Here is a 26,227-nt window from a genome sequence, read left to right as displayed (position 1 = left end):
AACAGATCTTTCTCATATTGCAATGATCGATTCTATTTCTTTCACATTAAGTACTGTACTAGTAAATATGTGAAATGACAAACTCACCTTGAAGGTTGGCTTTCATACACATCAGTATTAAGTTTAGATCAAAAGTTACCTCAAGGTGCATTTACTGTTAACATGACTCGATCAAACAGATTAGAGGAAAGAAGAGAAAAGATCGAACTGACAAAGAACTAATGAAGATGGTACAAAGGTGGGCGCCAAGATCCCTCTGGGATCTCTTGTCTGTTATAATATCAAATATGATGAAAATATATAGAGAACAAAACTTGCCTTTTTCTATATCACACCCAGTATCAACCCGAGACTGCAATATCAGCCCAAGGGCCGAAGGCCCGAGGGCTGATATTGGTCAAGGGTTGATACTGGGTGTGATATTGAAAAAGGCATGTTTTATTCTGTTTATTATATACTTACTAATAAAAGCTGCTATCTTATGATCCATTTTTCTTTTGAAATATTGAAAAATGAAAAAAAATCAAAAGGGGTGTACATGTGATACGGGTTTTGCGAGCTGATACAGGTTTTGGGGTGTGATACGGCGGGGGCTGATACAGCTTTTGGGGTATGATACGTCGAGGGCTGATATGGGTAAGAGCAATTGTGTCGTATCGCATAAACAAAAAACCCGTATTTATAAGTAAGTATGTAATAAATGATGATATATAAACTTTGTTTATTTCACTATAGTTATGTCATGGTGCGGTGTGCATCTGTGTGTCAACCGTTCCTTTAAAATGCTACTAGTCCTGAACCGTTCAGTAGATTTTGACTAAATTTGGTCAGGAACATTCTTAGGAAATGGGGATTCAATTTTGTATAAACAGGTTGAATATCAAAAATACTACTAAAGAAATGATGACAAGTAATATGACATCATTGCTTGAAAAAAATTTATCTTGCTTTCGGATGACAAGGTGTTGTCTGAGTTTATGAAAAATACAGCTAAAAAATTAAAGAATGGAACAAACACTTAAAACACATTAACCATCAAGTCATTTATACATGTAAAGCCAGCACATGTGAGCAAATCCAAATTCATAAGTTATCGTAAACTATTGATATTTATAATGAAGTATTTATATATCGATTCACAAATTGTATCGGAACAAATTGATGCCACAATATATAATTACTTGTGTAGCACAATTTCATATATAACGTTAAGTTTCGTTCTATGAGTAACTTAAATCATTCACACCTGAAATTTTATAATGAACTATTCCAACCTTTGAATTGGAAGATTTCAAATGTGTCTTCAGAGGTGAATGAGTTAAAATGCAAAAGTTTCGCTGGATAAATGGTGGAAGTCAACTTCAAGTGTTGTGATTCTAATAAACAAGCGGCCCATGTGGCCCGCATCGCTCACCTGGTATAATATCACACTTGTAATCTTAAAAGTGGACTAAAATACAGCTATAGGCAAAATATCAGTGCCTGATAGCCCTTCATCAAAGCATGCTACTGGCTAAATATCAACATTCTGGGACTCATGGTTATTCAGAAGTCGTTTCAAGATTTGAAACAAATTTGACCCCTGTGACCTTTAATATAAGTCCAGGTCATTCAATTTAACAAGTTTGGTAGCCCTTGATCCCAGCATAATACTGACCAGATATCAACATTCTAGGCCTTAGTTATTCCTCAGAAGTTGTTTAAAGATTTTAACATATTTGACCCCAGTGATCTTGATATTATTCAAAGTCATTTATTTGAACAAACTTGGTAGCCCTTCATCCCATCTTGTTATGGGCCAAATATCATCATCCTGCGACTTTTTATTATTCAGAAGTCATCTCAAAGTTTCAAACATATTTGACCACTGTGACCTTGAATATGGGTGAAGGTCATTCATTTGAACAAACATGGTAGCCCTTCATCTCAGCATGCTACTGGTCAAATTTCATCACCCAGGGCATGTTGGTTATTCAGTAGAAGTTGTTTAAAGATTTTGACATATTTGACCCCTGTGACCTTGAAAATTGGTGAAGGTCATTTATTTGAACAAACTAGGTTGCCATTTATCCTAGCATGCTACTGGCCAAATATCAACACCTTTTGCCTTTAAGTTATTAAGAAGGAAGTCGTTTAAAGATTTTGAACATATTTGATCCTTGAATATAAGTGAAGGTCATTCATTTTAACTAAATTGGTAGCTATTAATCTCAGCATGCTACTGGTAAACTATCATCACCCTGGGCATTTTGGTTATTCAGAAGAGGTTATTTTAAGATTGTTTAAGACAATTGACCCCTGTGACCTGAAAATATTGAAGCTGGACGACAGACGAACGCCGCACCACGGCATAAGCTCACTTGGACCTTTGGGCCAGGTGAGCTAAAAATGACAGAGTCAGGTCAATGTTGTTATATCACATTTGATTGGCTGGGAGAGTTTTGTGTCCTCAAGTTTCATTGGTCTCTATTTGCTGCATCCTAAGAACTACTGGCACAGATGTACAAGGAATGAGTCCGAGCTCTGTAATCACTAAAGAAACAAATTCCTGCGGCATAACATCATACACGAGGTTAAGCAAGGTCAAGGACGCGTGATCTCGCCACTGTGTCAGGTATTGAGTCTTGTTACCGATGGAAACCAGATCTTCAGGGTCACCTGTACAGAACATAAGACTTAAAATCATTATCACCATCACCAGATCTTCAGGGTCACCTGTACAGAACATAAGACTTAAAATCATTATCTTCTCGTCATGTTCATAGTCAATTTAACAAAAGTTTTCTGTTTCATTAAGGATCACTGTCCCACTGCACCCCTTAACTTCTGTTTGGAAAGAACTGTAGCACATTTGGACCACGACACTTTCGTTGACCAGGTAGCTCAGTTGGTTAGGGCGATGGAATATCAATCTGTATTCCGGGGCTCGGAACACTGTTGATGAACGTGTGTGTTTGAACGTCCAGCAAGGTATGGTTTTCTTTTCAGAAATGATTTATCAAAGACAAGTTTATGCAGGAAAACAAAAATACCAACTCTTTTTGATTAGCAGGGTACGGGGATCCTTAAATGCATTAAAAATAGTTCCGGTAAAATGCATATATATTAACATACCGTACCTCTGAGCAATTCTTTTTAAATTGGTATAAAAATGCATACTTCTTAAACCATTTAATGATTCGAAGCCTGGATCTTGGAGGTTATACTGTCGCCCTGATCAACTGAGTTTATTGGTAAATGAAAGTGTTCTGGCACAAATGGGCTACAGTTATATCCAAAATCATATTAAGGGGAATTTATTGTACACAATGTATACGAAAAATCACAAAATAGATTCTCTAGTTTTTTGCCTGCATTGGGACGGGTATTCTTAAATGGTCTTTATGGTCGCATTTGCATATCCCGGTTGAAACTGTTCAGGTGCAGAAATAATCCTCGATAAACAGAAGCACTTTGACCAAACTGAAGGCAGAGCTAAAAAATGTGCACAGTATCAGAGAATAAATAGCAGTATATATATCAAGAATAATATGTCCTTCCTTCACACATCTACTGATCATAGAACGTATCTTGAAATGTACACTTGAGTTGACCTAATTTTATACAAAATTAATGCAAATTACTTTCTGTCAGCATTTTGGTTAGTTTAGACTAGCTCAGTCAGGCATCTGTGAATCCAAGTTTCATTTTATGTTTTGCTGCTGTGAGGACATAAAAACTCAACAAATGAAGGGCACTTACCGAGTTCATTGAATACAAAAGAGTCGGTTTGTCCCCTCTCGCAGAACTTGTAGGTCTCACAACAGACGAGAACTGGTATGTTATATGACTTAGCGATGAGAGCTATAAGCGAAGAGCCTACTCGGGACATGACACATCCGTTGGCTAACAACGCATGAGCGCCTAGAAACACCTTGGTCGCCTGTCAAAAGAAATCACACATTCATAGACAGTATATAATCAGGGATTTATTTTGCCTTAATTGTTTAAGTCAAATACAACCTGTTTCCCCTTGCAAAAATTTGAAGAAAAAAGAATACCTTCTCATATTGCCAATTACAGTAACAGCCTTTTGTAGAATTTAGACAGTAAAAACAATGTTGTATGTGCCTGCAATGTGTTAAAAATAACCTATTCGTTTATCCTGTTTTCGAAAAATTAATTTTAAGATACTCTGTATCCGAGACAGTTGCTTGGTAACTTTTAAATCTGTATAAATCACCACAAATACATGTGAACAAATTAGTAAAGTCGGTCGATGAAATCGTATCACGGAGGCTAGTATAAATTTCTCTACCTCTTGCATTACGTAGGACGCTGCATTCATCAGAACATAGGAACACTTGATGCCACACCTTACAAGTTTTCTTAACATCTCTCGGCCTGCAACAGTACAAAAATAGGTTACTCAAATATTGATATCGCCACATGTTTATTTATAGATAATAATAATAATTTGAGGTTCTTATATACCGCTTTATCACAGCCTAGTTTGTAGGTCATCTCAAAGCTGTTCACAAATTATTATCCGTGGTTATACGGCCTTTGCGAACAGCAAATATCTTTCTCAACTCCCAGCTGGCCGCATGGGGAGCATATACAGCCGGAGCTGCCATTTTGGCGCTCACAGCTAGCATTCAACAATACTAGCACTGCCCAACCACATACTCATTTACAGCTGATGCGTACTAAAGTATTTTGTTTAAAGATACAAGAGAGTGCTGTGACATGACCCGAACCCACAACCCTTCGGTCACGAGCCGGTGTGCTGCCACTAGACTACCATGCCTCCTGGACCAAGGTTTTCTTTATTTTGATGGCCGACAGACTACTGTTATGAACATCATCAAGGTTCTACCAGTCTGGGGCCACAGGACCTGCACCAGTATTGATCTCTGAACACTTTGGTTTGGTAAGTTAGGCCCTATTTACAGCTTTGGTCATTTAAGGGTGAGCCAGGGCCACATTTGTTTATCGTAATCCAAACGTTTAAACCAGTTGGAGCAGAGTTGTTTGCATATGAAATAAGGTCAAACCTTGTAATCATGGAAGCCTTGACAAAGCCCTGCATAAACATTTGCAGGTTTGTCAGGATTTATACATGAAACTGTTACATATAAAACAGACAAACAAGTTGAACTGATGGTTTTGGTGTTGGAGGAAAGCCGGAAACCAAGAGAAAAACCTTGACCAACCTGTGGCCTGTTTCTGGGTCAGTATACATTTATCATATGAAACCATTTTCATGCTCCCAACTCAGATTCTGTGCTCAAGCCCAATTTTTCACATTTTGTCAGGGATATGGGCTAACCAATACCCCCTGCATTGCGGCTGCTTGTTGTCCCTGAAGGGGCTAAATAAACAAGGGAAAACATATATAGAAAGATCAAGGGTCATGAAAAAGTCTGAATATGTCGTACCTACAGAAAGATGGAAAAGACAAACACCACTACTGTGACTTTTGACTCAATAACCTCAGACTTTTGTCACAATGTAACTTGCACCAATGCTACATGTACATATACTCCAAGGTATGTGTATACAAAATACCTACCATTTCTGCGATAGTTAGCCATTTCAGTAACATAATGCATCTGTGACCTTTGACCCCATGACCTTAGCACATGACTTCCATGAATTTGGAAGTTTGTCACAATATAGCCTGAATAATTGGCTACGATACTGTAATGTATATGTGTATACAAAATATGTACTGTTTCCAAGACAATTAGCCATTTCAGTAATTAATTAATTTGTGACCTCTGACCCCACGACCTCGGAAGCTGTCAGTAGAGTAGATTGCATTATTGCCTACAATATTTCAATGTATATGTGTCTACAAACTACCTACTGTTTCTGAGATATTTAGCCATTTGATTTCAGAACATAATTCATTTGTGACCTTTGACCCTATGACCTCAGAAGTTTGTCAGAAGATCGTAGCTTTCATTAATGCCTACAACATTCCAATGTATATGTGTTAACAAAATACCTACCGTTTCCGAGATAATTAGCCATTTCAGTAACTTAATGTACCGTCTACAGAAGTCAAGGGCTATAACTCCGTTAAATATTGAAGGAATATAATGGCGTTCTGGGAGACACAAGTTCATATGAGGTATATCATCTGTGTAAAGTTTCATCAAAATCCATGCATAAACCGAGGAGGAGTAGGAGGTACAAATTTTGTTTACAGACAGACAGAATGATTCCAGTATACCCCCTAACTTTGTTGCCTAAGTAAGACAAACACCATTTAAGATGTCTACAATTGACATTTTGATTGTGTCACCTGATTTAAGTGAGTCACAAAAAAGATGGTTTGAGCACAGTATCCATGCTTGAGGTAGCAGAATACAGTAGAAATGGCCCGACTCTGATAAACAAGGCACATGTCGAGGAAATGTAAACACAGCGGATTTACCCTACACAACACATGTATACATGTATATATATTTGTAAACTGCATTACATTTACAATACATATAAAGCACTGAGAAGTGTATAAACCTCTTTTTTCTATGTATGTCACTTGTGTGAAAACCATGGTTACCACATCAGAAATTACCAAAAAATGCCAAAAAATGCTATTTTTAACCCAAAATTTGACCCCCGCAAGTAGTAATTTTTTTCCTAAGCTCTGTCTGAAATTAAAGATTACCTACCTGGTTGCAGAATTATCTGGGTCGCAGTAAAATTGTAGAACTTGATTTTTTGCAATTTTGCGTCGTGTGCTGTTGTCAAAATTTTACCTCCTGTAAAGCTAGCTTTTCATGTGTACGCACCCTTTCGTATTATGGCCAAAATTTTATTCTCGAACCAAAGAAATCTTCTTTCTTTTTTACAAATGTGAAGCTCACATAGCCCACTTCATCATGCTTATACCAATTTTAGTACAGTTTTATTTTTATATTTTTTTTACATATCATTATACAGGGGTTAGCCATTTAACAAAAATATCACCCATGGCCACAACCCTCTACTGTACTCTGCTACCTTATACATCACTTTTTTTTCCCCAAAATTTAATCAAAACCTTTTAAATGTCTGGAAAATGCGACAATGAACACAATGATGTATCCGTTTCCTTTCTCACTTTAATAGTGACCGAGTAATATGAATTCTCCTGAAAAGTGTATTTACCAATTCTGCTCTCAAACTACCAACAAAGGGAGGTAATCTGAAAAATGAAAACTTGAATAGGTTTGTAGTTTTCATGAATAAAATTTCTTTTTGGGTGAAATATGATGCCTTGAGATCATGTGCATGTAGAAAACAAACAGTACAGTGATACTATGATGTTACTGTCTTGTTTGATGACGTCATAGTAACTGTGATGTCATCATAACTATGACGTCATCAATGGGCATCTATGACATCATCGAGGATCACTGATATCAAAATATTGAACACTAGGAAACCCATCTCAACAACAAACTAGCAACAGACACACTTCCCGTAACCGATGAACAGCACAGAAATGTAAGATATTCTGAGAAATCAGACAAGTGCCACCATAGCAACCGTTATTTACTTTCCTCGCCTAGAATTGACAGTGACCCTCAGAAATTGTTCATTTAACATATTTCGCTAGAAAAAAAAGATTTTCTTCAGCTGTAATTATGGAAATAAAATTTATTGACATTACTGACTTTGCTTATTTCATCTGTATGCTGAATCAAGTGGAAAAAAACATCTAAAATAGTGTAATTAAAATGAAAACAGATATTTTACCCATTTTTACCCATTTTCAATAAATACAACTTTATGTATTAGTAACCATGGCTACCGGGTGCTGAACTGAGTGAAACAGACTGAAATCTAGTATGAATGCATCAGGAGATAGCCTGTGAACTATTTGATGTTTGGTATCAACTTTACCAATAACATAATTGACACATATGTGATGAATTGCAGAATTTCACAAGTGCCTGTGAAAGCGCGAGTTACCTCTCTTTATACATCCACAGGTAACAGGCTAATGACCTATATATAGACCTATCTATGTAACGGGTTTTTTGGCGTTTTTGAGTAGTTTTAAGTATTAATGAATGAAAGTGAAGCTGAATCAAGCATAAAAAGGGATTTTTTCAGAAAAAATCAAGTTCTATGTGTATATGGTAGCAGAATACAGTAGAAATGGCCCGACTCTGATAAACAAGGCACATGTCGAGGAAATGTAAACACAGCGGTTTTACCCTACACAACACATGTATACATGTATATATATTTGTAAACTGCATTACATTTACAATACATATAAAGCACTGAGAAGTGTATAAACCTCTTTTTTCTATGTATGTCACTTGTGTGAAAACCATGGTTACCACATCAAAAATTACCAAAAAATGCCAAAAAATGCTATTTTTAACCCAAAATTTGACCCCCGCAAGTAGTAATTTTTTTCCTAAGCTCTGTCTGAAATTAAAGATTACCTACCTGGTTGCAGAATTATCTGGGTCGCAGTAAAATTGTAGAACTTGATTTTTTGCAATTTTGCGTCGTGTGCTGTTGTCAAAATTTTACCTCCTGTAAAGCTAGCTTTTCATGTGTACGCACCCTTTCGTATTATGGCCAAAATTTTATTCTCGAACCAAAGAAATCTTCTTTCTTTTTTACAAATGTGAAGCTCACATAGCCCACTTCATCATGCTTATACCAATTTTAGTACAGTTTTATTTTTATAATTTTTTTACATATCATTATACAGGGGTTAGCCATTTAACAAAAATATCACCCATGGCCACAACCCTCTACTGTACACTGCTACCTGAGCATGAAAACGGTTTCATGAATATGAGCCCTGGTGTCGTCCCCACATTATCCTCAAACCTGCCATCCAGTGGTGGAGGGCTAGTGATCGTAGACGGCAAGAAGCCTTAATCACTTGGCCACCACAACCCAGTGGTGGAGGGCTAGTGATCGTAGACGGCAAGAAGCCTTAATCACTTGGCCACCATATATAGCCGTTCCTTATCCAAGTCTCAGCAACCTATGCAATCACTCTCTGGTGTTGGCAAAATGCCAAAATAATTAGATTAGATCATGAATGTGTAATAAAATTAACCAGAGGCCCATGATGATGTTGCCAAATCAATAAGAAATCATTTTGTAACAAAGGTAACTTGAACTACATATTATGCAAAAGTAGTGTGATAGATCTGGGTAGTATATGTACTATGTAAAAATAGTGGTTCTGTCAGTCAGCTGAATTATGGTAAAGCACCTTAAGACCTTTCCATCTATGAGGAGTATTTGATTCTACCATATCTGGATCTTGAGAAGAAGATTTTTGAAATTTTAGTCAATTTGACCCTTTTTGACCCCGCCCCTCAGGTCCCTGGAGGCTGGAGACCATATAATTCACAATTTTGGTTGACCCTTGGCCATGGAAGGTTTCTGCAAAATTTCATTGAAATTGGTTCTGGGGTTTTGGAGAAGAAGTCGAAAATCTAAATTGTTTACGGACGCACGACGCACGACAAAAGGCGATCACAATAGGTCACTTGAGACTTTGTCGCAGGTGACCTAAAAATGTCTCTGCTAATTTGAACATGGTGGTCATCGCTGAATTTGTATTGACCAATATAACTATTATAACAATTGATCAGATGATGAAAACCACATTTGGAAGAATTCAACAGAATTCAGAATACCCTCCGACCTTATAAACAAAACCTGAGTAGTTGCAATACAACTATTGTACTAATGCAATATACACAATGTAATTAGGAGTTGGCTAGAATTTTCACAGCAAAGAATCTCCAAATTTTACCTAACATACAAAATATATTGCAGTAAAAGCACACGCAAAAAAGGAATTTACAAATATTTTTAAATTGATACCTCTATTTTTACAGGTGGACTCGTGTATTCCGCCAGCTGGGTTCTACAGACCTTTACAGACCTTTTGGCATGTACGTTAGATCTCCGACTACTCATAAATATTATAACAGTATACGGAAAAAGACTTCTGCCTAGATTTGGAGATTACAAAGAGATAATCACCTTCCATTCTGGGTTGACCGTCCACAACGATGACTCCGAACTTTATCATTCTTCTATGGGCATCACATAATACCTTCTTCACCAGTGAGGAGCTGGAGGTCCAAACACAAATGTACATGGTTATCTTAACAATTACTGTCCTTGTAAGAGGGAAACATGAAGTTTTGTTATCTGAAGATTTTTTTTTTCCTGTGGCCATTAACCCATTCTTGCACCCTAAAGTCACATTTGAACTATACCAAATCAAAGACTGGGCAAGTTCAGTTAAGATACGTAGGGGTGACTGAGACAACTTATGTTATATGCCAAAGCAAAAGAAATGTTAACAAAAACATTGATATCATACCAAGCAACGACAATAACAAGATAGTTTTGAAAAATATTTAGGCACATGGGGGATAAAAGTAGGGTAAGAAATATAACTATAAAAGTCAGTAGGATATTTTATTAAAATGGAAAATTATTCAAAAAAACATAGTGACTCCAACGGCAACGATGTGCAATACCGTATTTATCTGGCAATAAGCCCATGCTTGGTAATAAGACCACCATTATATATTGTTGTTAGGATGAAATGCCAACAAAAGCTTTTTCATTATTTGTTGGCCCCCTGGGCTTATTGAAGGATAAACACGGTAAGAAAAATACTCACCTCCCAAACACTACTATAACATCTCCATCAGCGATCTTCTTCTCATCCTTTACATATTTAGAAATGCCATCCCCAGCAAGCAAAATTTTCTCTCTTACAAATCTGTCAATACATTCGGTTAAGGCTTTCTTTGCCTGAATAGAAAAAAATTGAATTAAATTGAATTAAACAATCTATAGGCAATACCACACATGTGTTCATCTGATGTTTCAGAGTGCATTTGGCATATGGATACCGTATACTGTGAACACTTCACTCTGTCAAATTTTCGCCCTCCACCATTAAAATCCATATTTGCCCAGTGTTAAGTTCGCCCTTCATTTTAATTACTATACACATTATGTTGTTTACTTATGTTTGCTGTGATGATAAATTTGCCCTCATTGCAGATGACGAAAAAAGTGAAAATTTCCCAGTATACAGTATATTCCAAAAGGGCTTCAGCCCAATCAAATTATACCCATCTGTACAAGTATCAAGTAGCTGGTTAGCTAATGAAAATTGGTCAATACAAAGCTTACCAGAAATGTGTAAAAGACTCACCTCAATTTCAGAGCTATCCCGTGGTATATGTGAAATGTTCCATTTTAGGTATTTAATGGCATTGCCCATACTAACTGATATCAGCCGACACTGGTTCAGGAAACTGAAATACCATCAAAAATCACACTTCATTTTTAGCAGTAAAATACATATCAAGTTACTATGCCACAATCTGTTGGAAAAACTGTGGTTAAAATTGAATTTTAATAATGACATTTCATAAATATTAGAAGCGTATTGGTATGAAATTATCTTAAATTCCAATAACTTATATTTATGTTAAGTATAAGCATGCTTTTTAGACTTTTCCCGACTGCTACTTATCTCACAGGATTGAAGCCATGTTTACATTATTATCATGCCTTGCAAGCTTTATGTGATGGCATAAAGGCACTGTAGCTTTAAGCATGATTACAATCACATAAAAGAAATGAAAAATATACCAATTATAACAAAGGTGGTCTACAGTGGGCTTAAGGAACTACGATGGACTACAGGAAGTACATGGGGCTGTAGGAAGAACAGTGGACTAAACGAAGCACAGTGGACTAAAGGAATTACATTGGGCTATAGGAAGAACAGTGGACTAGACGAAGCACAGTGGACTAAACAAAGCACAGTGGACTAAACAAAGCACAGTGGACTAAAGGAATAACATTGGGCTATAGGAAGAACAGTGGACTAAACGAAGCACAGTGGACTAAAGGAATTACATGGGGCTGTAGGAAGAACAATGGACTAAACAAAGCACAGTGGACTAAAGGAATTACAAGGGGCTGTAGGAAGAACAGTGGACTAAATGAGCACAGTGGACTAAAGGAATTACATTGGGATATAGGAAGAACAGTGGAATAAATGAAGCACAGTGGACTAAAGGAAGTACATTGGGCTATAGGAAGAACAGTGGACTAAACAAAGCACAGTGGACTAAAGGAATTACATGGGGCTATAGGAAGAGCAGTGGACTAAACGAAGCACAGTAGACTAAACAAAGCACAGTGGACTAAATGAAGCACAGTGGACTAAAGGAATTACACGGGGCTATAGGAAGAGCAGTGGACTAAACGAAGCACAGTAGACTAAACAAAGCACAGTGGACTAAATGAAGCACAGTGGACTAAAGGAATTACATGGGGCTATAGGAAGAGCAGTGGACTAAACGAAGCACAGTGGACTAAACAAAGCACAGTGGACTAAATGAAGCACAGTGGACTAAAGGAATAACATTGGGCTATAGGAAGAACAGTGGACTAAACAAAGCACAGTGGACTAAAGGTATTACATGGGGCTGTAGGAAGAACAGTGGACTAAACGAAGCACAGTGGACTAAAGGAATTACATGGGGCTGTAGGAAGAACAGTAGACTAAATGAAGCACAGTGGACTAAAGGAATTACATGGGGCTGTAAGAAGAACAGTTGACTACAGTAGAGGCTAGGCTTCAGGAAATACATTTGACTACATGAAATACAATATGCTACAGTGGGCTACTAGCCATGGGAGTAAAGTGGGCAACAGGAAGTATAGGGGTCACAGAAAATACAGAGGACTAAAGAAAGTACAGTGGGCTACATGATACATGAAGCAAAGTGGGCTACTAGCCATGGAAGTAAGTGAGCAACAGGAAGTATAGGGGCCAAGGGAAGTGCAGAGGACTACAGGAAGTAAAGTGGGCTACAGGAAGTACATTCGGCTACTGGAATTACAGTGGGCTACAGGATTGGTTTGCTTGATTATTCTTGTTCAACGTCCTATTAACAGCTAAGATCATATAAGGACACATCTTCATGCGAGTTATGTATGCGTGCATATGTATGTGTACCAGCTGGGTTGGAGAGATTATGTTGGTGTACTTGCCTCCTTGTCATAGGACGGATCTGAGGCCGACTTTAGAGTGCTACCTCAATGAAACACCATGCCAAAGGCACCAAGCACAGTTTTCACCTGGTCACATTATTCTGAAGTACACCTTAACTCATTCACCCCTGAAGACAAATTTGAACTCTTCCAATTCAAAGGCTGGAATAGTTCATTATGAAATTTCAGGGGTGAATGAGTTAATTTGAAGCAACTCACCTGATGTAGGGTTTGATGCGTGCCTCTAAGTCTCTGGATAGCTCTTTCTGTTGAGGCGTAACATAGTCAGTTACTACCTGCAAAAAAAGGAAGATATCATAGTTATTGAGTTAATCAACTTCATAAGTTAGTAGGACTGCAATGAAATATCGCGCGACGATATATCGTGATACGGTACGATTCACAATATTTTTTGGAAGGTCACAATACACCTACTATATTTTCCAGATTTTGTCGTTTCTGAATTTAGTCTATTCATATCAGTCCAAACATGGCGAGAGACAGTTCCAGTAGGCATGCTCGTTTAAAGACGTAAATTGTAAAAAAAAATTATGTCATGCCTTTTTTGGACCCAATCTGATTAAAACCATATCTTGATCTACAGTTCACTCCGTACACTCTGCTATACGTCAGGCAGTGTACGGAGTGAAGGAGTGTAGATCAAGATGATTGCTTATATTAGAACATTGATCAGTCTGCCATTTAAAATCCCATGATGATTATCGATTATTACAATTTCGATAATTAATGTAGCCAGTTCATTACTGAACCAAAGTATTAAATGTATAAAATGTACAATATGCATTGAAAATGATTAATTTTGTTGATTTTTATTACCGTTTATGGTTGATAATAATGCTGATGAAAACCCTTAAAACTGTGTTAAATTTGGGTGTCAAAGAAGAACTTTTGTTTACCAAACAATTCTGGCTAAAGATGTTACAGTAGTGTTTTCACTTTATTTCCATATTCAGTCCTGTATGAAATTATACACTGTTTATGCAACTGATCACTGAGTTGTTTACTATTTCTGATTACAAATTGTTTATTTAATAACATTACATTTATTACCTTATCGATTCATATAGCAACACAAATATCTATTTGCATCTTTTATCAACTATTATATGTTCATCTGTCTTCAAGTTCTGTTTACAAACAGATCCGGAAAAAAATCTGTTTTTTCAAGATGTCGGACCATACAAATTAACAGTTTTTCTGAAGAAGACCCCCCCTGAAAATATCTAAAGCTATATGTAATTTGCACACACCCCACTTCAAATTAATTTCACAAAAGAAAAATGCACAAGTTACACAGGTTTTTACGGTATCAATAATTATTTTAAACCAGTTGCCTATCACCAGTCTACAGATTGCCACACGTCACCTGTTTAAACGCAGCTAACATGGCGAGACATCGGGCGTTGGATCCGGTGATGATTCCCTCGGCGTACTGGACACCCAGTTTGACTATAGCAGGATGGATACTACTACTGGTAGAAAATCTGTTGAAAAAATCAAGGCAGTAACGTAAAATTTCTGAATTGAACAATCAACGTAATTTCGAAATTGAACAATACTTAACAAAATAAGCTATTGTCTGTTAGAAAGTGAAATGAACACCCACCCTCACTCAGAGGGGTGTGGCATATATCCCCCAAAGATTTAATAATGAACTATTCCAACCCTTTGAATTGCTAAATTTGCTTATTATTATGGAGGGCAAAAAAGGCTAAAGTTAACATTTGGTGAAAATTTCCTGGTATACAGTTTTCATAAAGAAACTAGAATCATCCTTACTCTTGATTTCTTAAATATTTTGGAGGATCAGATAAATATTATTTCTGAACTTACTTGAGGGAGTTTGTTAAGGACGACTGGCGTTCATATTGATGTAGATGATTGAAAAGTCGGACTTTGCGCTGCGTAGAAGTCCTCTGTGGTATCTGTTGTTTTTCCAATTTCTTGGCGAGCTTTTTTTGGATTTCTGCATCATCCGCCTTGAGGTGGTCTGGCACTCGTTTTGGTTCCTTCTTTGTGACAGGGGGTGGCGTTGCTATTGGGAAAGTATATTGGTAGAAAAATACCGCTATTCATGAAATACAACTCTTAAAAAACCCACTCTCGCACTATTTTGGAAATGGGGTCAGTGGCTTTTAAATTGGGAATATTGAATCATGGTATTTAAACCAAACCAAGAAATTTCTTAGTATAACAAAACTGATTTTTTATATGCTACAACACTCTTTATCCATTTTTGCAATTCATCTCGGTTTTTTTAAAATTGGAAATGATATATAGGCATTTTTATGAAAAGAACCTTACTTTCATTCAGAATGGATGAATTTCAGCAACAAAATTTCATGAGAAGTCAAACAATTTTTTAAATTAATATAAAATGTCTTGAAAATACACCTGTAGCACTGGTTATTCCTTCTTTAAATCATGTTTCCTCTTGTAATACAAATGTTCAACATATTTGACCTAAGTAATTTTAAGCACCGACATGAGCACTTCACAATTTGGAAATGCCTTAAGATTCTTCCAAAATTCTTCGATAAAAACCAAAATAAACTCATTTTTTTCAAAGACGTTGCTTAATTATGGTTAAATGATGGAACACTTGAACAACCATATAGGAGGTGCTTATAAAGGAAATGGCACAAATAAGTTGAATAGGGTTTTAACTCATTCACCCCTAAAATTTCATAATGAACTATTCCAACCTTTGAATTGGAAGAGTTCAAATGTGATTTCAAGGGCGAATGAACTTGACCAATGGCTTTCATGTTTTCACATCAGGGCTGATTTGTTTTTGACAGGATGTCATTCTCACCTGATACTGCCTGGCCACCGTCCTTTCCTGTTGAAGCAGATTTTGCTGCTAGTTTTGCTGCTCTCTGTGCTTCCTTACATCAATAGAATTAGGAACTTCATTATTAATAATATCAAAGGATACCTGCATGAACATTTTGAAATAAAAATCTGCTACTTTTAGAAGATGATATTCAAATTTTTCTAGGCCCTTGCATACAAATCTACTAGCTTTGGTGTAGTACAAAGGGATCAAAGAATTTGTAAAATTAAAGTTGGTATGATTGAACACAAACTGATGCGTTTAGAGTAATATCAGATATTTTAGGGGTTTAGAACTAACTAGTAAAAATGCCACACCCGACGACAGTACATGTATATATACAAAAAGGGTTGAAAACTCTTGATGTCAAAAAATTGGCCCCATCTAACTTCCTTGCATAAATAGAATACACCGACATCAGAATCTAGGTGTATTTTGCATCAATCTGAGAAAGAACATATTTCTCTCATTTCCGTGCATGTAGATAGAGCTGCCCAGGGTAAGAAAGGAGTGAAAGAAATTTCTATCTTAAACCCATTTCGTGTGACGTCACAATGCCTCACCAACGACGTGACATCATGAATTTGGAAAACTCTGATGCCGCAATGCGGAAAAGGTGATGTGATGCAATTAAAACCTTTTACAATATATTTACCGTACACGTTAGAAAGATGAGATTTTTTTTTCTGTACAAACTTGTTCTGTTTGCAAATATGGGGTATGCCTTATCTCGCTGACAGATTCGTTTTCGTCAAAATAGTTCAGGGGAAAATTGACATTTTCAAAATGGTCGCCAGCCCAAAAGATTTTTTTCATAGTATCTGAGCTTATTCTGGTAGTTGGAATGAAAGAAAAATACTCTTTCATGCCCAAAGGTGTAGGATGGGGAAATTCTACCATTGGCATACCTCAGGTTTTACCACATTTGTAAACCACTCGGGTGTAATTTCCAAATCCTACACCCCTGGGCATTAAAGAATCTTACAATTTGCATTACCTGTATAGCCCTTCTTTCTGCTTTTAGTTCTGCCTTTGATTTTTGTGGAGTTCCATCCTCTGATTGACCCTGACCTTTATCACTTTGGTCTTTACCTTTGTCTACAGGTACTTGAGTTTGACTTTTGTCTGGATGGCCTTGACCTTTGTCTGTCTGACCTTGACCTTTGTTGCCATTCCGTGGTGACAAAGGTTTTTTGTCTTTCTTTTTATCTTTCTTTTTTGAACTTCCTTGTTGCTGAGATTGGTCTTTGTCTGTAGAATGAACTTTGACCTTTGGGGAAAGAGGAACTTCATCCTTTAGCACTTTTACTGGGTCCTTTTCTGCCATTTACTGAAAATGGAAAGATATATGTAAATGTCATTATGTTTTAGAACATTTTTGTCTAAGGCCAAATAAAACAAGTTGTTTGTTTCAGGTTACCCTTATAGCTACCTTATACTATTTTTAGCCCAGGTTATAGTCGGTGACTTTTGGGACATTTGAGTTCTGGGCTTATGCTTTTCCTGTGGGACTTTTGAGGACCGACTATTAGTCTTACACACATGTTGTAACAGGACTGAAGCAAAATTAAAACAAATTGTGTTTCCGCTATACATCCCTATGATTACCCTAGAATTTCGTGCCTATACCCTTAAGTTTTTGTTGGCATTTAGTGATTATGCACTGTTCAAGTCAGAACTCTTGCTCTCTATAAGCATTACAAGTAAGAATAATTTCTAAAATAAAAAAACAATTGTCTACCTTCATATCTTGCGGAATCATAAGTGCATGTACTTTGCTTTTTGGCCTCATCAAAATTTTGAATAAGATATTAAGAACTCGCCTGAAAAAGAGTTTCATAAGAATCACTGATACTGTTTCTTTGACAGTGTACTCGATTATGTTAACAAAGGTTAATTAAAGCAAACACTGTATAACACGTTACAGTGTCAGGGATTCGGTTGTTTTGCCCTTAAATGCTGTTAACTTCATGGGTCGTTTCGCCCCAAATCCAGTTGGCCCAAGCAGAGACATATAAAGCCAGAGATTGGCAACTCGCGCAGATCTCGCTAACGCACGCTTGAGCCTATTGTTCTCGGAGATCCGTCGCGAGACTTGGGCTGTAGTCGCCCATATAGGCAGTATCAGCTTTCGTTATAAATTTGTTTTATAATTACAAGTTTTATAAATATCGTAGACAATTTACGGAACGCAACAGTTCTTATGGTAGCCGAACTAATTGAGGCAGGTGCGGATATGGGTAAAAGCCTTAGGGGGTCGGTGCTATTAATTGTAATCTTACTCCTCTGGCTAATCAAAATTCTAGATAAAGGTTCAAGACATATTGACATACACTACCAAATTCATACCTGAACTCGTCTACTGTAGGGTAACAATAATAATTTGTATGTCGCCCTCATATCACGATGTGCGTACTTTACCCATGGATTTCTTAAATTTATAAACATCTATTTCAGTATTAAGATGGACTTCTAAATTAAGGACAACAGTATAAAATATTGATTATCAAATTATGTCGAAAAAGGTCTTCTAAGAAAGATCTAAATTTAACATACTAATTATTCGATGACGAGTAATGGCCCCCGTAATTTGCATTTCGGAAATCCTCTAACGATGTCATAGGCCGTTGCAATGAAATTGATTTCATCCAAATAGACAACCCGACACAGGTGCGCTTCCATATGAGAAAGAGGCAGTTTTCAATCTCTGTAGTTATATACGTCTCTGGCCAAAGGTTGTTTCTCCCTAATTTCTGTAGGAACTCTACTAAATCAGAGATTTATAAAGATAGAGTTCTATCGTTATAAATCTCTGATTTAGTTAGAGTTCCTACAGGAATTAGTTTCTCCTCAACATTTCAAGACCAAAGGTACTAGCCTCGTCTGTCAATACACATATCATTTTATATGAGGCTAGTACCTGTGCCAAGACCATCTGGTTCTTCCATGCGAGCACCTCACAGGCATTTGTTTCTGACAATAAAAATATAGTCATGAGAGAAAAAAAAATTACTCATAAAGTAGAGTGCGATTTTTTTCTCATGACTATTTTTATTAACAGAAACAAATGCCTGTGGAGCACTTGTCATCCTGTTGTCTATATGCTGTCTAGCAGCAGTGAACCAAACCCTTCTGGCTCTGTCACACAAAAAAATGAAAACTAGCCTATATATATTCTCAATCCAAAATTGTTGAAGGCCTTCCTCCATGTAAAGGCTTATTCAAAACCTCACAAACTTTAATAAATTCTTTCTACATTAAGAGAAATCCAAAACAAAACAAATTTCACCTCAAACATGTTTCTGAAAATTTTGTAATTAAGGAACTTTGTAATCTCAATATCACTAAAAGTACTGGTCTAGATTGTATTCCAGCTCGTTTTCTGAAAGATGCTGCATCAGTAATCAAGGTGCCTGTAAGATTTTTAATAAATAAGTCCATATCTGAAAATGTTGTACAAGATGATCTCAAGATTGCAAAGGTAAAACCACTATTCAAGAAAAAAGATAAATTGAAGGCTGAAAATTACAGACCTGGTAGTATTATGAGTATTGTTTCAAAAATCCTAGAAAAAGCAATTTATAAACAACTGGAACAATTTTTGATTGATAACAACATTTTGTATGAGTTCCAATCTGGTTTTAGAAAATCCTATTCCACTGACTCCTGTTTAATTCACCTGGTTGATCACATAAAGTCCCAGACGTCTAAAGGTCTCTTCACTGGAATGGTTTTACTAGACCTACAGAAGGCCTTTGATACAGTTGACCATGGGATTTTGTGTGATAAACTTGGTGTAATTGGCATTGAGTCGGTGGAGTGGTTCACATCATACCTTACCAACAGAAAACAATTAGTCAATATCAATAATGTGAACTCGGATATTTGTAATATAACATGCGGGGTACCCCAAGGGAGTTTATTGGGACCGCTTCTTTTTCTCATTTATGTAAATGACATGCGGATCAGTATTGACCCAGGATGCAAATTATTTCTGTACGCAGATGACAGTGCAATTATCTTCTCGCACAAAGACCCAAAAATTATTTCAAAATTTCTATCGAAAAACTTAGAGTCATGTCACGATTGGCTAACAGATAACAAATTATCCTTACATCTTGGAAAAACAGAGAGTATTTTGTTTGGCCCCAAAAGGAAACTTTCCAAATTACCTGAAGGCTCATTTTCTGTTTTGTGTTACGGTAATATAATTATGCCTCAGGTGTGTGTCAAATATCTTGGTATTATATTGGACAACTTTCTATCTGGAGAACAAAAGTATTATAAAAAAAGTGAACCAGAAATTGTGGTTTCTATATAGACACTGTGACTGTCTCAATTTTAGATCTAGAAAAACCCTGGTGTCGGCACTGATCCAATGTAATTTTGACTATGCTTCTAGCTGCTGGTTCGAAAACATATCCAAAAAACTTCGACAAAAACTCCAAATTACACAGAATAAAGTGGTCAGATTTATTCTGAAACTTGATAATAGATCAAGAGTCACCCATCGGGAATTGGAACAAGCTAATATGTTGGATGTTAGGGGCAGGGTGAAACAGCTTCGTTTTAACCATGTCTTTAACATTCAACATAACAAATGTCCATCCTATATGAAAGAAAATTTTACTAGAACAGAGAAAAAACACTTTACCAGGAACAGTGATCTGAATTTCAACATTCCTTATATAAAAGGTGTGGAATCATCATCTTTTTTCTATAATGCTATCAAAGATTGGAATAACTTTTTTTTTTTTCTGCCCAATAATTTATTTACAAGAAAAAGTGATGGCTTTGGGAACTGCTCCTTTAGAACATGATCATCTGGCCCTTCCTCTTCTTGTCACCTCCAAACTCAAAGTGTTTGCAACGTTTTAGTGACAACTGTTTCCTGTACTTGCACGATGTACATTCCATACGCAGTGTGATCTTTTTTGTGGTCTTGGCCTTCTTTCGGAAAATAGGCTTGGTCTGACCTCCATATCCACTTTGTTTTCTGTCGTATCTTTTCTTTCCTTGGGCATAAAGAGAAGCCCTTCCAGTCTTGTACTGGGTAACTTTGTGGAGGGTATGCTTCTTGCACTTTTTACCCTTGCAAAAGGTCTTCCGTGACTTCGGAATGTTCACCATTTTGCAGGTAGGTTAGAAAAAGAGATTGGAATAATTTACCACATTCAATAAAATCTGTCGATCACAAGATGAAATTCAAAAGCGAGATAAAAAAGTACTTACAAGTTTTGGCAAAAAATGATTTTGAGCAAGAATTTGTCTTCTAAAGGTAATTTTTATTCTATCCCAGTGGGTGACTCTAAACTTCTTCTAAAAATATATGATGTATTACCAAAATTTTAACTAAAGTACCAATATAATATGTACTTTTTATAAATGTTATGGAAGATTTTATTACCATCATCCTCAGTCTTTATTTTATTAAAAGTCATTTTTATATATGTATTATACCCCAAATTGCTATAATTTGTTAGACAGATAATAGGTTGGTAGGGATTGCCCAACCACCNGAAATTAGGCTGTTCGCAGACGACTGTGTATGCTACAGAGAAATAAAAAACGAAGATGACTGTGCAGAACTACAGAAAGATATTGACACTCTTGGTAACTGGGCTAATAATTGGGGTATGAGATTTCAACCAATTAAATGCAACATGATGACATTGAGCCGCAAGAAGAAGACAACATCATTCGAATATACATTAAAAGATACCAAACTCCAATTCTTAACATCTATCAAATACCTAGGAGTCAACATTACCAATGACCTACACTGGGGAAAACACATAGATAAGATATGCAACAAATCTTACAGGACATTAGGATTATTGAAAAGAAATCTTCAATCATGTCCACTTGAAGTTAAACTCCAGGCATATAAAGGACTCATACGACCTGTCCTCGAATATGCGAGCACTGCCTGGGACCCACACCAAATATATCTTCAAGATCAGCTGGAAAATGTACAAAAAAGAGCGGCAAACATCAAACTACAACTACGACCAAGGTAGTATATGACAGCAATTTTAGACCAGCTGCAACTACGTACCATCCCTAAAAGATCGCCGAACTCAAAACAGACTTATCCTCTTCTGTAAAGGCATACACGGTCAAGCCAACTTACCATCTGATCAATTGAAAGAACCATCTAGGACGACCAAGAACATGCATAGCCAACATTACCTGAGATTGCAAACAAAGTCAGACATTTTAAAATTCAGCTTCATACCAAACACAATTAAAGATTGGAACCTACTACCACCGGATATTTTCACCAAAATCAAAACAGCTAAAGAACCAGCTAAAGCTTTCAGTGATATCGTAAGGGGGGTCCCACTTAAGTAAAGTACTTGACGCACGCGCGGTGTAATAATATCCTTGGATGTGTCACTATATACCTATCAAGATCAAGATTTTGATGAAATAATATATCATCATCATATTTGACCAATTACAACTTATTCTATTCATATATATATTATTACGAGAAATTATACCATCTTATATTCTTATTATAAGGTCAAATCCTTAGGACCTTTTGTTATCTAAGTAATTAAGATCTATACTAGAGGACCCCATTGGAAATAAGCTGCCACCCAGCTTTCATGGGATATCCTAGGTTAAAGCTTAGTCAAACAGATACATTGCATTTATAGTGCTCCAAAATTTGTGATATTAACTTTGATGTGATAATCTAAATACTGTGATAAATCTGTGATTATTATGCAATTGAAATCTGTGATCATATGTGATATTTGTACCTGTAACTTGCTTTTACCGAATAAATATTATTATTATCAACGTCAGTGAATATATAGGCTAGTTTTCATTTTTTTTTTGTCGCAAGCTATATATATTCCCCAAATGTATGCATTCTAGTTATGGCATACAATGTAAGAAACTTACTTATACTCCGGTAGTGACACAACTCCACTGATGAAATAAGGTCGAAATACTCGCATGCAACTCTATTTATCAACTTCCGGGGATTTTCCTATTCCACTTCCGGTACTGGGAATCACGTTCTATAAATAGATTATTTTTCAAGCAGATAATGATCAACTAGATCAGAGACGTATAATGTGTTATATACGTCTCTGACTAGATTAATTAAGATTTTTCAATAGGTGATCAAGCAAATAATTGTAATTGAAAAAGGTTAACTTATTTCACACCATGAGATAAAACCTGAATTCATCATCTCCAAAACTCAGTAGCGATTTTTGAAAGTTTTTATCTAACCATAGGAGCCTGCCCCCACATGTTATCAGTCAGTGTGAGAAAAAACACAATAACCTAAGGTTGGAATCTAGACCGTTCTAACCAACTTGATTGCACTTTTCTGTTACGTACATATAGCATCTGGACAAAATTATATGAAGAAGGGCGGCTCCAGTAATACTTTTTAATGAACTTTTTACGAATATCAACATGGAGTGGACAAATCAGAACAAAATGGAACTCGTCCTCTACCTGGTTTTGATTACAATAACGACATAACCTATTCGCCCTCGGAATATTACGATACCGACCTTCTTCTACATGTCATATAACTGATGCGATGAAAGTCGTAATTTCGAAATGAGTTTAAGATACGCATCTGGAATAGACGTTGTTAGATAAAATTGTAATGAAAAGCTATCTATCAGGAATTTATACAAATAACATTTGGATGATCTTTCAACAAATTCATTCCCTGTTTGAATAAAAACATCTGTCAAACGCTGCTTGAAACAATGTAAAAATACCCTTTCATTATCAACATAATGAGTAAACCAGACATTACCAAAACCAGAAGACAATAATAATTTTCTAACTTGACAACGCCTATTACAGTTTCTGTGATTACATTCATCCTTGTATTCATAAACTGACTTAAGAACACAATTGTCGCATTTAATTAGTTTCAACCAATATTTGATTATTCGACACTTCTTGATGATATGCAAAGGCAGACGTCCTAATTCCGAATATACCATAAAAGATGGCGTACTGTTTTTTACATTCAGAATTCTTTCTAAAAAACCTCAACATGCACTTTTTCAACTTTGTCCGCAATATTGAAACCCCATTTTTCGCAACCGTAATTAAGAGTGGAGGAAACATAGACATCAAAAACAGTAAGTTTAGATTCTACATTGAGGGACAAATTGTTACAAATTCTTAACGCATTATACATACATTTACGACCTTGTTCAGCAATAGTAACTTGAGTTTTTGTAAACATACCATTAAAGCTGAACAGTAGACCAAGGTAATTAAATCTATCAACAATTTCTATTTCATTGCCATTAAAGAAAAAAAAAATCGCCAGCTCGTAATCTTCCGCCATTACGAAATACAATAATTTTAGTTTTTTCCATATTGACTGTCAATTGCCATTTGTCGCTATATTGTTTTAAGAAGTCTAACATTTTCTGCAAGCCAGAGGCAGATTATGAGAAAAGGACAGTATCATCTGAATACATAAGAAGAAACAGGGAAATATCTCTTAAGAATAAAGCGTCACTGGAAGTATTAATAAGTTCATTTTCAAAATCATTCACATACATGGAGTAAAGGTAAAGGAAGGGAGATAACCCCCCTTAATGATAGGAGATAGAGCTATGGTCTCGGATGAATTTAAATCTAACTGGAAAACGTTAAAGGCGGGGGTACCACAGGGGTAAGTGTTAGGACCATATTTATTTCTAATGTACATAAATGATTTTTGAGAAAATTTAATCTCTAATGTCAAGCTTTTCGCTGACGACACATCTTTATATGCATTGAGAGAGGGAAACAGACAGGAAGCTGCTGAAGGGACTATTTCCAGCTATGTTAAAATTACATAGGAGCCTGCCCCCTCATAACTTTTGTTTCAGTAGTGCTACGCGATTTATGCTGCTGTTTAAACTTTTTTTTCTTCACTCCATTATATATTTGGAGCTATTACTTTGAATAGCTCTACTAATTATTTAGATGAGTAATTAAACTAATTACAGCATGGGGGTCGAAAAATGGAATATCAGCCTGAAAGTATTTTTCTTTAAAAAAACCGTATTTTATGCATCGTAATACTTGGGAAAGAAAATTTTCTTTCATGTAGTGCTTTAATAATATATTTATCATCCAGAATGTGAGTCTAATCGAACATATTGTGAAAATTTCAATGTAAAATATTGGATGTTTCATTCTTATTAATCTTGTATACCGAATTTTTTATATAGCTTGAAGAAGTTATTTTAAATATGTTGGCAAAAATTCAGTCCAAAAGAACTGGTGGACAGTATTCATCTCGCACAACAAAGTACCATTTGTACCCAAAAAGGTGAGGGCCTAAGACACCTCCATGGCGTCCATCACGTCATTGGTAAAACCTTTTGTGCATGTTAGGTCACAAACAATTCAAATTCAAGTTTGCTTCATCACTTGGCGTGATTGATAAAGTTTTTGTTAACAATCAATTTAGAGATCAAATGTGATATCCTTGTCACTTTTTAGATTTTGTTCTTATTCATTTTGTTATCACCTTTGTCATCATATATCGTTTTTACATTGCTTTTAGGGGATATTTCATACTTATTTGTTAATGTATTGGTGAAGGTCGCTATCGTATCTTCGCTAAGTCCCGTTAATGGTAAGGTACACGGAATGTAAACAAATCCATAGTATATATGGCTTTTAGATATACTGACTAAAAGTGGCAAATCTGCGCAAAAGAGAATCTGAAACAGAACGTTTTGAAGATGAAATTACTAGAAGTTTTCCTCTCTTAACAATCAATGACCTGCTTCTACGGGTCTTGTTCACATAAAAACTGTTGTCTTTGTTTTAACAAGGGAGGGAAGGAAAGCAGATCTACACTTCTGCAAAAACGTGCCAGACAACCGTTAAAAAATTGCTCTGCGTCACCACGTGTATGCTCATTTCATCTTATTGGACAATGACCTGAACCCTTGTAAACAGGTTATCCTCTATCCTACAAGGAAGAGCGTCTTCGAATTCTCAATTATGAAGTAGGCCATCTGATTGATGACCGTTTAGAAGTGCCTTCACTCTGAATTTTGTCTCTTGGATGACCCTTGCTGCAATGCTTGGACACGTTTGCCAAAGAACAGTTTCTCAAAATCCATACGTACTTGGTCCCATTTTTTCTTCTTCAGTATATACAAAAACTACACAAAATGCTTTTTTTACTGTTTTGGGTTAAGATGAAAACTGATATCTCTTGTAATGAAGTGTTACGCTCTTTTTGGCATTCACCTGCCTAGTATTTCAAAAACCTTTCATTCTGTGGTACAAGCATTGACTAAATCTATA

The 26,227-nt window shown here is 36.2% G+C and overlaps 2 protein-coding genes across 3 annotated transcripts; both read right to left on the bottom strand.

The window, feature by feature from the left end:
* Positions 1–2,232: 2,232 nt before the first annotated feature.
* LOC110448758 (translation initiation factor eIF-2B subunit delta-like) lies at positions 2,233–22,909 on the bottom strand. Of its 2 annotated transcripts, none has more exons than XM_021495176.1 (12): positions 22,832–22,909; positions 16,914–17,246; positions 15,896–15,968; positions 14,914–15,115; positions 14,447–14,564; positions 13,279–13,355; positions 11,204–11,306; positions 10,661–10,794; positions 10,009–10,100; positions 4,298–4,383; positions 3,742–3,922; positions 2,233–2,658 (listed from the first exon to the last, which is right to left on the bottom strand). In XM_021495176.1, the coding sequence occupies exons 2-12, from the start codon at positions 17,241–17,243 to the stop codon at positions 2,450–2,452; spliced, it is 1,605 nt and encodes a 534-aa protein (XP_021350851.1). In that variant the 5' UTR covers positions 17,244–17,246; positions 22,832–22,909; the 3' UTR covers positions 2,233–2,449. The 2 variants fall into 2 exon arrangements, with proteins under 2 accessions (XP_021350851.1, XP_021350852.1); XM_021495177.1 differs by lacking the exon at positions 22,832–22,909 and adding an exon at positions 17,658–17,676.
* LOC110448759 (60S ribosomal protein L44-like) lies at positions 20,662–21,065 on the bottom strand. The gene has a single exon (XM_021495178.1). It carries the CDS (start codon positions 21,044–21,046, stop codon positions 20,726–20,728), a length of 321 nt encoding a protein of 106 aa, XP_021350853.1. The 5' UTR covers positions 21,047–21,065; the 3' UTR covers positions 20,662–20,725.
* Positions 22,910–26,227: the final 3,318 nt, after the last annotated feature.

The sequence above is a fragment of the Mizuhopecten yessoensis genome, unplaced genomic scaffold, assembly GCF_002113885.1.
Source record: "Mizuhopecten yessoensis strain PY_sf001 unplaced genomic scaffold, ASM211388v2 scaffold4259, whole genome shotgun sequence".
NCBI classification, from domain to species: Eukaryota; Metazoa; Mollusca; class Bivalvia; order Pectinida; family Pectinidae; genus Mizuhopecten; species Mizuhopecten yessoensis.
The sequence above is the reverse complement of the archived record's forward strand: the minus strand, read 5'-3'. Positions and strand labels throughout refer to the sequence as shown.

Coding starts and splice junctions, on each gene's coding strand:
- LOC110448758 (XM_021495176.1), bottom strand. CDS start 17,243: ATGGCAGAAAAGGACCCAGTAAAAGTGCTAAAGGATGAAGTTCCTCTT. Junction 11,307..13,278: donor CGCATCAAACCCTACATCAG/GTGAGTTGCTTC, acceptor ATGGTATTTCAG/TTTCCTGAACCAGTGTCGGC. Junction 10,795..11,203: donor GGGATAGCTCTGAAATTGAG/GTGAGTCTTTTA, acceptor TTTTCTATTCAG/GCAAAGAAAGCCTTAACCGA.
- LOC110448759 (XM_021495178.1), bottom strand. CDS start 21,046: ATGGTGAACATTCCGAAGTCACGGAAGACCTTTTGCAAGGGTAAAAAG.